This window comes from Diceros bicornis, chromosome 18, assembly GCF_020826845.1.
Source record: "Diceros bicornis minor isolate mBicDic1 chromosome 18, mDicBic1.mat.cur, whole genome shotgun sequence".
Taxonomy (NCBI): domain Eukaryota; kingdom Metazoa; phylum Chordata; class Mammalia; order Perissodactyla; family Rhinocerotidae; genus Diceros; species Diceros bicornis.
The window spans coordinates 40,896,275-40,909,327 of record NC_080757.1 but is presented as its reverse complement, the minus strand read 5'-3'; the positions used below and the strand labels follow the sequence as shown (position 1 = coordinate 40,909,327).

The window sequence follows — 13,053 nt, the reverse complement described above, 5'->3', positions numbered from 1 at the left end:
TAGCAAGCAGGGGGTGCTCTGTCACTGGAAAGTGAGGCTTGCAGCCAGGCAGAGCTGGAGTTGAATCCTGCTGAGCAGCCTCCTTGCTGTGGACCTGGGGAATTCCTCGACCTCTGAACCTCCTGCATCTGTAATGTGGGGTAGTCAATCTCTGTTCTGTCAGCTTTAGCAGCTGGCAGGCTCAGACAAGGCCATGGACACTGAAACACTTGGCTCAGCTCATCTGTTGTGTCAGCCCAGGCTCTCACAAGGCCCAGATGGGCAAGCTGGCCTGGGAAACCAGTGGCTGGCAGAGCTTTCTAGGGGAAAGGGGACCCGGGCCTTGAGGAGGTGCTCCAGGCTCCCGATTGCCTCTTGTGCCTGCAATCTTGCCTGCCAGCCTGCTCCTGGCCCCTGTGCTAGCCCTGACTTTCTGGTGGCAGAGGCTGAGTTCAAGGTTAGTTCAGGCCCTAGCCTGTCATTCTTAGAAGTGACAACCCTCAGCTCTAGGAGACTTTACCCTTGCTACACACAGGTGGCTGGGACATGGTGGGGAGAGGAATGGGCAAAGTGAAGGGGCTGGGCACAGGAGGGTGGGGGGGAGGGTGCCAGAGAAGGAAGGGCAGGGAATACAGGATTCTACCAGGAGGAGAGGAGAAGCCCAGAGGAGAGGAGCAGACCCTGGGGGTCTAATAATCACAAAGAGTGCTCTAACTGGTCACCTGACCACGCACCTCTCTGGGCCTCAGACTTTCTACCTGCGACATTAGGAGGACACTGACTGTCCCCTCCTTTCCCCCAGGGCTGGTGGGGGCCTAGGAAAAGACTCTAGGCATCAATGATAAGAGAAGCGCTTCCCTCTTCAAGGGAAGCCACCATGGGAGTGTCTAAGGGTACAGAGAGGGTTTGAGGAGGCCCAGTCTGGCTTTGGGGCTGGACGAGAGAAGAGGAAAGCGTTCTTTCTTGGGTCTGGACTCCCTTCACCAAAGTGTCTCCTAAAAGCTACAGTCCCTCAAGGAGTCTGGGGCAAATGAGGTTCTCGAGCCCAGTGGCCATCAAGAGCTCTTTCCCTTCACTGAAGGATATGAAAACTAGTGGGTGAAAGTTTAAGGAGAAATAAGATAGTTGCATAGACTTAAGGCATCTTCCTCAAGGTATTTATTAATTTCAATGGGAAAAGTAGTAAATTATAGTGGAGAAATCCTTAAACACCACTGTAGCCCATGGACAAGGGTAACGTCCCCAGCAATAAGACACATCAACACGTCTTATATACCTGAGATGATGCGCTGAGAAGGAGACAACATCATTTCCGTGTTTTTCTTGCCAAAATGCATAACCTCAATCTGATGATGGGAAAATATCAGAAAAACCCAAACTGAAGGATAGTCTACAAAATAACTGACCAGTGCTCTTCAAAAGTGTCAAGGTCACAAAAGACAAGGAAAGACTGTGGAGCTGTCACAGGCTGGAGGAGACTAAGGAGACATGACAACTCATGGAGTGTGGAATCCTGGATTGGAGCCTGCAACAGAAAAGAGACAATAGTGGAAAAACTGGTAAAATTCAAATAAAGTCTGTAGTTAATTAATAGTATTGGGTTCAATGTCAATTTATTGGTTTTGATTATTGTACAATGTTTATGTTATAGGATCATACTAGGGGAAGCTGGGGGAGGGGTGCACATGAACTCTGTTTTATTTTGCAACTTTTTCCTGAAAGTCTAAAATTATTTCAAAGTTAAAAAAAGAAGCTCTCTCCCAGAGCAGTTGTCTATATGTGAAGGAGCCAGAGAAATTGGGAGGTGGGAAGTGTGGGCTGACGCCCGAGAATTCTGTGCCTCCCCGCTGCCCACCCCCCAGCACCTTTACATGTTGAGCTAAAAGCTGCTCCCAGAAGCCTTCCAGATTGGCCCTGCCTGCATCTGCTCATAACCATCTCCCACCAAGTTTTCACCATCATCACTGCAACATGGATAGCTCCTGGTCTGTTATATGGTGTAGTGGGTGGAACAGTGTCACCCGCAAATCATGTCCACCAGAACCTCAGAATGTGATCTTATTTGGAAATAGGGTCTTTGCAGACGTAATTATGGTAAGAATTGAGATGAGATCATACTGGATTAGGGTGGGCACTAAATCCAGTGAATGTCCCTACAAGAGACAGAAAAGGACACGTAGAGGCACACAGAGATGAAGGCCATGTGAAGACAGAGGCAGAGACGGGAGCGAGGCAGCTACAAACCCAGGAACACCTGGAGCCTCCAGAAGCTGGAAGAGGCAGGGAAGGATTCTCCCCTGGAGCCTTCAGAGGGAGTGTGGCCCTGCTGGCACCTGGATTTGGGACTTCTGGCCTCCAGAACTGGGAGAGAATAACTTTCTGTTTTAATCCACCAGGTTTGTAGTAATTTGTTATGGCCGTCCCAGGAAACCAATACATATAGATTGCACTTTTCTCAGGTCTGTTGATATCCTAAGTAATTTTGATGTGTATCCTCTCTTTCCTCTCCTGCTGGGGGCTTCCTAAGGGCAGGGACAATCTCCTCCATTAGACTGGGCTCGAGGGTAGGGGCTGTGCCTCCTTCCGCAGACTGGGCTGTCCTGAGGTCCCCTCCTTCCTTAGGATCCTCTCCCCTAGCGTCCCCACCCTCCTCAGCACACAATGCGGGCTCTGTGGGGGCTTCCTGACCCTGCCGCTTCACCTGTTTGGATTGGCATCCGTACCCCCCACAGGCTGGTGTGGGGAGACTCACCGACCACGAGAGGCGCCGCCCCGGGCTCCTCCTTTACCCCCTCCCTCCTGGGGCAGCTGGAGTGAGGAGCAAGTAATGGCGCCCACACAAAGCCTGCCAGGAGTCCCGAGGTGGGGAGTACTCCAGCCACCAACAGACAACCCCCCCATCCCGTTAACCCTTGCTGCCCCAGAAAGCTGCCTCTCCTCAAAATGTTATAAGCACCAGTCTGGGCTGTTTGCTCCTAGTTCCATGTCTGCAGGGTGAAGGGGGGTTGGTTTCGAGATCTGAGCCAGGCTTCTAAGCCTGGGTTGGGGGAGAAGGTCAGACGTGTGTTCCATGCTGGGTTCCAGGGTCCGCAGGGGCAGCGTGGGCTGGCAAAGGCCTCTTCTTGGATTGTGTGCATGCATTTATGTCATCGGTTCCCTACCCTCTCGATCTTTTAGATTCCCCTTGGAGGGGGCAAGGAGGGATCCTCTTTCGAGGTTCCACTGAATCAGGTGGGGGGAAGGAGAGCTTTTCTTGTGCTCCAGGAACTTTATCTGAGGTTCCCTGTAGTGCAGGGAGACGGGGTGGTGGGCGGTGCAGAGGGGCTGCTGTCGGGCTGTGCACCCACTCCTGCTCCGGGGTCCTTCTGGATGCTGCATTTTTCTCTGGTGAGCAGCCCCCACCCCACGCCCCCCAGCGGACAGCAACATGCCTCCTGACAAACGCGTCTGTCCCTCAGCGAAAATCCCTGCTGCCTCTCGCTGGGGAAAATTGTAGGGCTGGGCCGGGGTGGGGGCCCATCCTCTGGAAGAAGATTAGGAGTGTCTGTCAGTGGTGGATGGGGCAGGGTGGGGCAGAGCCCTTGGTTACTCACATCCTTGCCAGTGTTCCGCGTGGCAGATTTGGGGAGCCCACAGCCTCAAGTGTCTGTCTCAGCATTGTCTTCTGGGCTCCTAAGCCCCCCAGGTAGGGGCGGCTCCCTGACTTCTGCTTTGCTGGCAGTTGGGGTGGGGGGAGAGGGAGGCTCCGCTTCCTTTCTGGAAGCAGTTGATCCTAGGAAGAGCGTTGGAGCCTCCAGCAGGGGCTGTTGGGGCCTGTCTGGGGAGATGGGACGTGTCAGGCAGCCCCAGACACGACCACATTCCTCCCAACATGCCTGCCGGGGTCCGTGGAGCTGAGGGGCTGGCGGGAGGGAGGGGTGTGGCTGGAGAGGGTGCTTTTGGAGGTTGTCTGGGAGATGTGGGATTGCTGAGGTCCCGATACACAAACCTCCAAGGCAGAGCCAAATGGACCCCTGGAAATGTCCCCTGACCCTCGGAGCCTCAGGAGTCAGAGGCCCTCCAGTCCACGCCCAGGTGTCTGCATGCCTGCCACTCCTCTCCCCCACCCCCTGCAAAAAAAATCCCTTGAGCCAGCTCCACAGGGGTTCAGATAAGGGTGCCTGTGCCAACCCCTCCCTCTGGGGCTGCCCTGGGGGCCTGAGAAGATGCCTGGGGCTAGAAGCCAAAAGACCCCTCCAGTCCTGTTCCAGGGTGTTGCTCCATCCCTTTTGGGGCCCAGAGTGGGGCTACAACAATGCTAACCAGACTTTGTGCCACACTCAGCTTACAAAACACTTTCACACACACTGCCAACATTGGATTCTCAGAGCTTACTCTGCAGTAGGCAGGGCCGATGGTATTTACTCCCACTTTACAGACGCGCAAACTGAGGCTGACCATGAGGTCAGGGCCTGGGTCTCACAGGAGTGACTGGCAGAGCCAGGACTCAGTCTGACCACACGCTCTTTCCCCACGTCTCTGGCTCTGCCTGTGACGCCACCTGCCCTCGGCCAGACTGAGCAGGCAGTGCCACGGGCCCATCCACAAGTGTGTGGAGGATCTCAGGCTCTGTGCCCAGGGCTAGGGAGAGCTGCCTGTGTTTCCCTTTAATGGGGGTGTCAGGGTGGAAATCTGAGCCCCCTGACTGGCTGGGCATGTTTCAGGGATGTGTCAGGCTCCCTAGCTCAGCCCAGCAGGTCAGACCTCGGAGGCACCAAGACCTTCTTGTCTCTTTTTATAGATGGCAATGCTGAAGGGACATCACTGTGCCCTGTGTGATCTTGCCGTGCTGGTGTTTCTCCAGCCGGGTGCCGCCTGGAGTGGTGGGCTTCCTCCAAGTGGATGTCAGAGGCCCACCGAGCTAATGGGGAACCAACAGGTCACCATGTTTATGTTGCGGAGTGGCCTGCTCCCTGCCACCCAGCGGGGCCCAGCATGTGGGCTCCTGAGGGCCGCGGCTCCCAGGGCCCATGGGAAAGTGTAGCCTGCAGGCCCACACCTCCTCTTGTGAATCACGCCTGGCGGGACAAGAATCCAAAAACACCCCAAACAATGAGTTTCCAGTAAAATATGACAGACATGACGAGGCGGAGGAGAGGAGGGATCTGACTGGGAGTTGGCACTGGCCCGTGGGTGATGAAAGCCAAGGGGAATGGAAAATGCCAGGCCCGCCCCCTACTCAGGAGTATAAAGCACCCACATCCTTTGCCAACTTACCTGAGCACCTCTCTCTTCTCTCTGCCGACTCGTTCGCTCACTCACCGTCCTCGGCACCATGACCACCTGCAGCCGCCAGTTCACCTCCTCCAGCTCCCTGAAGGGCTCCTATGGCATCGGTGGTGGCTCCAGCCGCATTTCCTCCGTCCTGGGCGGAGGGTCCTACCGGGCCCCCAGCGCCTATGGAGGGGGCCTGTCAGTCTCCACTCGCTATTCCTCCGGGGGGGCCTGCGGGCTGGGGGGCGGCTATGGCGGCGGCTTCAGCAGCAGCAGCAGCTTTGGTGGGGCCCTGGGTAGCAGCTACGGCGGAGGATATGGTGGTGGCCTTGGTGCTGGCCTTGGTGGTGGCTTTGGTGCTGGCATTGGTGGTGGCTTCGGTGGTGGCTTCGGTGGTGGTGATGGGCTCCTGGTGGGCAGTGAGAAGGTGACCATGCAGAACCTCAACGACCGCCTGGCCTCCTACCTGGACAAGGTGCGTGCCCTGGAGGAGGCCAACGCCGACCTGGAGGTGAAGATCCGTGACTGGTACCAGAAGCAGAGGCCCGCTGAGATCAAGGACTACAGCCCCTACTTCAAGACCATCGAGGACCTGAGGAACAAGGTGTGTGCACCGGGCAGCAGCAAGTGCCATTCCAGTTACCTCACTCCGGGAGCAACAGATGCCCCAGGCCACTGGCACCTTTAGATTCCTAGACAGGACAGACTCCAACCCCTGATCCTTTCTTCTGGACGCCCCCAACAGAGCTGGTCAGTGGGAAGATGGCCTCCATTTCCCTGCCTTGCTCATGTCCTCTGGGCTCCAGATCCTTGGACCATGTGAGACCAGGGATTCCTACCCTTACATTTTACAGAGGAAGAAGTTGAAGCTTTGAGAGGTACTGTGACCTGCCCAAGGTCACACAGCAAATGAATGGCAGAGCCGAGGCTAGAACCCTTGCGCTCCACCTGCCAGTCCAGGAGGCAGCTACCTGTTCACCAGCACAAGGGAGGGGCGAGGCTGTAACGGGACCAAGCTAGACACCCAAACTGCTCATTAGCTCATTAGTCTGGGCTGTGGCAGCTGCCGCCCATGAGCCCTGGCACCGACCGGCCCATCCCATAGCTAGGCGGGCACAGAAAACCCACAGAGACGATCAGTGGCGGCCCACCTTATGTGCCCTGGATGGGAGGGAGCCTGGGGGGCTTGTGTCATCTGTGGCCCCTGCTCCCCACTCCCACATCACCCTGGGAGCCCTCCCTGCTGATCCTGCTTCCCTTGGTATCCGGCTCTGACGCCTTGCATGGATTAGGGAAATTAGATGATGAGGGAGGGGACTCTAGCCAAGCTCAGGGTTCACTGGATCTCTTTTTCTTCAGCTTCCTATTTTCTAAGCCCCTGTGCCAGCTAGGTCTCATCTTTTGGGAAAGCCCCACCTGAGGTCCCATGCTCTGCAGGCTTGAAAGGGAATGTACGTGCCTGCAGAGGACTGGCAGGGCTGGCTTGTGCAGAGAGGGGGATTCAGATCAGGAAGGGGGTCTAGGGAGCCTTAGGTCACTCCCCTTGTCTGTAGGAAGGGAACCTGAGGCCCTGAGGCTCGTCTCAGGTCTTGTGGCAAGTCATTGGTAGAACCAGCACAAGAACTCAAGGACTTTTGATTCTAAGGTCAGGGCTCTTTCTACCCCCTCCGCTGACCACGAGACAGCAAAGCCCTGAGGCAAAGCTGGACCACTGGGGGTTATCTTTTAGGCTGCTGTGGTGAAGGCTTCTGGAGAGAAGAGGGACTCATGAACGCAAAGGCCTAATGCAGGCTGCAGTGGAGTCTGGCTAGTGATGCCCATTTGACCAATGACCTGTGCCCTTTCCATCTGCAGATCCTCACCGCCACTGTGGACAATGCTAATGTTGTCCTGCAGATTGACAATGCCCGCCTGGCTGCTGATGACTTCCGCACCAAGTGAGTTTGCAGTGGTGGCCCAGAACATCCACTCTCCCCTGGGTGGGGCATTTTTGGAGCAGCATTCCCTAAACAGAGCTGATGAGTGCCAGCATGGCCACGTGAAAACCCCTTGGGGTGCTTGTAAATGTACAAGATTCTTGGGCCCCACCCTTGGAGTTCTGATCCAGTTATTTTTAACAGGCTACCTGGGTGATTCTGATCCACAGCCAGGTTTGGGAGCCATTGCTTTAGGGAGAGGCGCTCCCCACTTCCCCACCTGCCCCTGAAGTGCAGGAGGTAGTCATATCTGGAGGCCTTGTGTGCTATTGGTTGGCTGAAACTAGAAGCATCTTCCCTCCCTGAATTCTGCAGCATGATGAACTGCCTTATTCCCTGCACCCCAGGGATGTTCAGGTCTGAGCAATCAATGGGCACCATGTCCAACCATGCCATTTTCAAGATTGGCTCCCTCAGCTACCCACAGGGTGCCAGCTATGGGAAGAAGCTGCAGGGGGAAGAGAACAAAGCCTTCAGTGTGGCCAGGATGGGTGTCTCACTCCTTTTCTCTCCGGTCATTGCAGGTATGAGACGGAGCTGAACCTGCGTTTGAGCGTGGAGGCCGACATCAACGGCCTGCGCAGGGTGCTGGACGAGCTGACTCTGGCCAGAACCGACCTGGAGATGCAGATCGAGAGCCTGAAGGAGGAGCTGGCCTACCTGAGGAAGAACCACGAGGAGGTGAGAGCTAAATGGAAAGGCCAGCTTGGAAGATTAGTGGGGATAGAAGAGATGGAACTGAGATGGTGGAGAGACCGTTCAGGCCAGGAATACCCCTGACTAGGGAATCCCAATCAGCTGCCATAGTGAGGCTCCTGACTGTGGACTCTTCTTTGGTTGCACAGGAGATGAACAGCCTGAGAGGCCAGGTGGGCGGAGACGTCAATGTGGAGATGGACGCCGCCCCCGGTGTGGACCTGAGCCGCATCCTGAACGAGATGCGCGACCAGTACGAGAAGATAGCAGAGAAGAACCGCAAGGACGCCGAGGACTGGTTCTTCAGCAAGGTGGGTGTCATTTGGGGTGTCACCAGGTGGAGGGGACCCAGGAGACCTGCCTCCCAGGAACTTCCAGTGTGAATGATATTTTCTTTTCTGCAGACAGAGGAGCTGAACCGCGAGGTGGCCACCAACAGCGAGCTGGTGCAGAGCGGCAAGAGCGAGATCTCAGAGCTCCGACGCACTGTGCAGAACCTGGAGATCGAGCTGCAGTCCCAGCTCAGCATGGTAGGGGCACGGCCAGGCCTGGGGTGTGCCCAGGACTACAAGGGAGGGAATGACCACTTGCATTGGTCCCTGATCCCCTTTTCCTCCATCACAGAAAGCATCCCTGGAGAACAGCCTGGAGGAGACCAAAGGCCGCTACTGCATGCAGCTGGCCCAGATCCAAGAACTGATCAGCAGTGTGGAGGAACAGCTGGCTCAGCTGCGCTGCGAGATGGAGCAGCAGAACCAGGAGTACAAGATCCTGCTGGACGTGAAGACACGGCTGGAGCAGGAGATCGCCACCTACCGCCGCCTGCTGGAGGGCGAGGACGCACAGTGAGTGTCCTGCCCTATCCCCCCACTATTCACTCACTGTCCCCTATGTGTTTAATGATCTTGCCCCTTTCTGTCTTCACAGCCTCTCCTCCTCACAGTTCTCCTCTGGCTCTCAGTCATCCAGAGATGGTAAGACCTTCCTCCTCATCAAGCCTGGACTCAGGACCACCCTCTGTCTCCGAGCAGGTCTAGGGAGTTGGAGAAGGGCTTCTGGAAGGGTTGAGCTAGAGTTTTCTCACCCAAGATCCCTTATAAATATCTTTCGGTGGAAGAAGCCATTTTCTAAACCCTCCTTAGGACTAGGAGCTGGTGGCCTCCACCTTTTACTTCTGTTGCCCGGTGTCTGTGGCAGACCCCATGGTTCTGGAGGTCAGAACCATGGACAGAGCCTCACAAGGCTATTCCCACCAAGACGGTCCATTTGGGTCAATCTGCAATGAACCAGTCCGGTCTGAGTTCTTAGGAGGCTCTAGTCTGAGGACACAGACTCTGCCTCTGACCTTAGGGAGCCCTAGTCTGAAAGAACGTGCTGATTGTATCAGTGCTGGGGAAAGAGCAGGGAGGGAAGTGACCATCAGGTGAGAGGGCAGTAGGAAGACAGTTCATTTAAGTTGTCTCAACAACTTGGCCTCCCCAGTCCTGATTTCTCCATTGCCTGTCCACTGCTGGTAACACCCTCTCTCCTCTTTTCCTCAGTGACCTCCTCCAGCCGTCAGATCCGCACCAAGGTCATGGACGTGCACGATGGCAAGGTGGTGTCCACCCACGAGCAAGTCCTTCGCACCAAGAACTAAGACTGCTCAGCACTGTACAGGCCTAGGAGGCCCCCCGCGTGGACACAGATCTCACTAGGGGATCTCCTCTCCCATCCCCCAAGCACTTCATACCTGAACACTGCCTCACCCTTGCCCTCTCCTGGCAATCAATAAAGCTTCATTATCTGAGTTGCACAACTCCCGCCTCTGCCTGGTCATTGTCAGGGGTGGAGGTGGGGAGAAAGCGGGGGAAGCATTCTCTCGAGTTTGTCATAGCACCTGCCTGTGGCCTCGGGGACTGAGAGAAAGGGCCGGGGGGCGGACTGGGCTCAGGTCCCGGGATGGCTTTCACCATCTCAAAAGATACAGAAAGATGTGTGTACCAGGTCATCTGGGGTGTCTCCTAGGACATGAGACACATTCATTCATTCACTCACTCATTCATTTACTCGTTTATTCATTCGTTGGTTCCTTCATTCACCAGATAGTCTGGAGTGCCTTTTGTGCCAGACACTGGGCTAGAGTAAGGATTCTGAACAGTTTTGTCATCAGGGACTCCTTTGAGAATATGTTAAAAGCTATAGATTCTCTCCCCTGCCCCTCAATAAACACACACATTTGTATACAATTCATGAGGTTAATGGGTCCCCTAAAGCTCATCAGTGGGGGTCCATGGACCCAGTAAGAACTCACGCTTTACTGAGAGTTTTGTCTCCCTCCATGCCACCTCCTCTTGGTCTGGGTCTGAATCCTGCCTGCTCTTGGTTGACACAGGTCAAGCTAATTATCATCTCCAAGCCTCAGTTTCCACATCTGTAAAGTGGGCATAACGACAGTACCTCCCTCGCGTGCTTGTTGGGAGGACTCGCTGGAAGAATGCGTGTGAGGACCCTAACACTGCCTGGGGAAGTGCAGGCTCAGGGGCGGCTGTGTGAGCCACACTGGGTGAGCTGCCTCTCGTGACCCCATTCATGATGAGGCTAGTTTTAGAGGCGTTGGGGGGACTGAATAGTTTCTGACTCTGGCTCTGCTCTGTATTAGTTCTGTGACCTCTGAGAGTCTCAGTTTCCCCACTTAATCCGGTAAGCATGGTGAACTCTGCTTCTTGGAGTTGATGTGGGAATCCGATGAGGGAACGCACATTGAGAGACAGGGTTGTAGGAGCCTCCTGTGGTGGGGAGCGTCTATTCCTGTCTTTGGGGGGCTGGAGAAGGAGGAGGAAGAGAGGAGGACTCCCCTAAGTGAGTAGTGAAGATTCCAGAGGTGGGTGGGGCTCACTGCAGTGAGCTAGGAAAGAGTTGACTGAGTCAGTTTCAACAGCTCATTCATTTGGCTGCATGAATGAAGCTTCGGGGGGGGGGGTGCGGGGGTGGGTAGGACTGGGGTTAAAGAAAGACTTTGTCTTTCAGGGCAACGGGGCTAAAAGCCTGGGCTTTGGAATCAGACATCCTGGATTGGAGTCCCAGCTCCTGTACCAACTGGCATTAAGAGTTTGGGCAAGATCTTCTTTTATAAAATGAGGAATAAAAACCCTTACTACATAAGGCCGATGGAGGATTAGGTGATCTCATGCAGGCAACGAGTTTAGCATTGTAGTTGGCACATAGTCAGTGCTCTATAAATGGTAGCATAAGAGGGTGAGTTATTAGGAAAAGGAATAAGTGACGTTGGTTCCTCTTGACCCCATCTTCACCCCAGCAAAGAGAGACCTGCTTTGTGTTCCTGAAACTCCAGGATTCTTTTCACCTGAGTTTAGGCATTAAGAAGGGCTGATCTGGGGTGATCTCTGGGTGAGGGTGGGCCGTTCTGGAGGTGAATGACTGGAGTTTCAGAGGTATGTGGGGACAACTCAGGGAGGAGGGAGGTCAGAACGAGCTCTTCGGGGACTGCGAAGGGATGGTTTTGTGGGCCTAGAAGTGATAGGACCCTGGTGGGGAGGGTCTGCGTGATACCCTGAGAGATGTTGGACCCTGGGGACCAGCATCCCAGCAGGGCAACGAGGTTTGGTGTGACATGGAATCTGGGAAGTGGTCCACATTCGGGAGGCCACGTGGGCCAGGACAGAGAGCAAAACCTGTCAGTAGTCACCATGAGGACTGAAGCCTAGAATGCTCTGGACTGCACAAGGATTCCCAGGATAACTCTGCCTTGTAGGTGGTGCCAGAATAAGTTTCCACCCCCAAAGGAGATCCACTTCAGAGTAGTGCAAGGATGTGAGATTTCTTAGACTTGGGTGTGGTGAGGTGAGCTTCCCCTCTGCTCAAGTGGCTGCCATTACTGTTTGGAGGGAATACAGGGACAGTGGGCTTGCTTGAGGGTAAAGATGGTGGCTGGGAGCCACCTGGCTGAAAGCAGGCTCAGAAGTGGGCGGGGAGGAAGTCAAGCAGTGGGCTTCGAGGTGGTCCCACTCTGTGTGCCTGGGCCCCAGAGGAACAGAGCAGACCGGGCAGCTGTCCCAGAGTCCCACATGGAGTCTACTCTGATCTGGGACCCCCCCCCCCCCAACCCCATACCTCACTGAGAAGAGGGGAGCCAACTCTTTGGATCCTGCTGCCCACCAGTGCTCTCGTCCACAGGGCCTGGCACTGTGGGGACCCAACTAAAGACCAGGGCCAGCGTTCTGATGTGGCAACACTGCCTCCTCACCGTCACCCCAGCTCTATCTGATAGGAAACCAGGAAAGCGACTCCATAGCACAGTCTAGTGGAGGCAGGAAGAGTTGCCTCTGAGGCCGGGGCAGGTCACGTGGCCCCTGTGGCTCCACATCTCCCAGTGCCATCTGGGATTTGCGCTCTTCCGTCCTCTCAGAACGCAGAAGGGCAGTGCCGGGAGGGCCGTGGGGACGTCTCTTCCAGCCTCCTCATCTTAGGGAGACAGTGGCCTGTTCCAGGTCATACAGACTGAAAGCGGCCAAGCCCAGCTTGGTGCTCAGGCCCTGGTGAGGCTTGTGCCTCATTCTTGTTCTATTCTCTCTCAGGATGAAGCTGAGGGAAGAACATGAATTTTTCCTAGCTGACTGTAAGGTTTTTGTTTCATGGGATGGGGCCCACCTTGAAATTCTGGGTCCCCTTTAGTTTTGGGGGCTCTTTTCATTGTGGAAAGACCTCCAATGTGTCCAGGGAAATTTATAGGCAACAAGTGGCATATCTCCCTGTGGTTACCTGACCAGGTGAATGGCTCTTCCCCAGAGCCACAGGTGACCTGGTTTGGGTAATGTAGCCAACTGTCCTACAGGCTGGTGTCAGAGGAGGCAACCCCAGGGCGGCCTGGCCGGGGAGGCTGGAGGTCCCGGTGTCCTGGCCTGGTCCCCTCACTGAGCTTGGATGCTGCCACAAAGGGGAAAAGGGAATGCCGGGAACTTCCAGGGCAATGGCTTGGCCTCAGGCAGATGCAGGACAGGCACCAGCATGAGACGCTGCCCTTTGCTGGGCCAGCACTTTCCTGAAGGGCTTCCCTGTGGGGCACCATCAGCTGTGGGGACAGGGCTGAGGAAAGAAGCTTTTTCCATTGGAGGTACGCTGGTGAACTTTGGGGTGACTCGGCCTAGGA

General features: G+C 55.3%; 1 protein-coding gene across 1 annotated transcript; it reads left to right on the top strand.

Annotated features, from left to right (window-relative positions):
- Nucleotides 1–5,262: 5,262 nt before the first annotated feature.
- On the top strand, nt 5,263–9,694 carry LOC131417484 (keratin, type I cytoskeletal 14). Its single transcript, XM_058560954.1, has 8 exons — nt 5,263–5,836; nt 7,087–7,169; nt 7,733–7,889; nt 8,054–8,215; nt 8,309–8,434; nt 8,529–8,749; nt 8,832–8,878; nt 9,446–9,694. The coding sequence occupies exons 1-8, from the start codon at nt 5,294–5,296 to the stop codon at nt 9,541–9,543; spliced, it is 1,437 nt and encodes a 478-aa protein (XP_058416937.1). The 5' UTR covers nt 5,263–5,293; the 3' UTR covers nt 9,544–9,694.
- Nucleotides 9,695–13,053: the final 3,359 nt, after the last annotated feature.

What these genes read in the sequence shown, in the direction of transcription:
- LOC131417484 (XM_058560954.1), top strand. Translation starts at nt 5,294, where the DNA reads ATGACCACCTGCAGCCGCCAGTTCACCTCCTCCAGCTCCCTGAAGGGC. An exon ending in TGAGGAAGAACCACGAGGAG is followed by an intron (nt 7,890 to 8,053) that starts GTGAGAGCTAAA and finishes TTGGTTGCACAG; the next exon opens with GAGATGAACAGCCTGAGAGG. An exon ending in TGCAGTCCCAGCTCAGCATG is followed by an intron (nt 8,435 to 8,528) that starts GTAGGGGCACGG and finishes CCTCCATCACAG; the next exon opens with AAAGCATCCCTGGAGAACAG.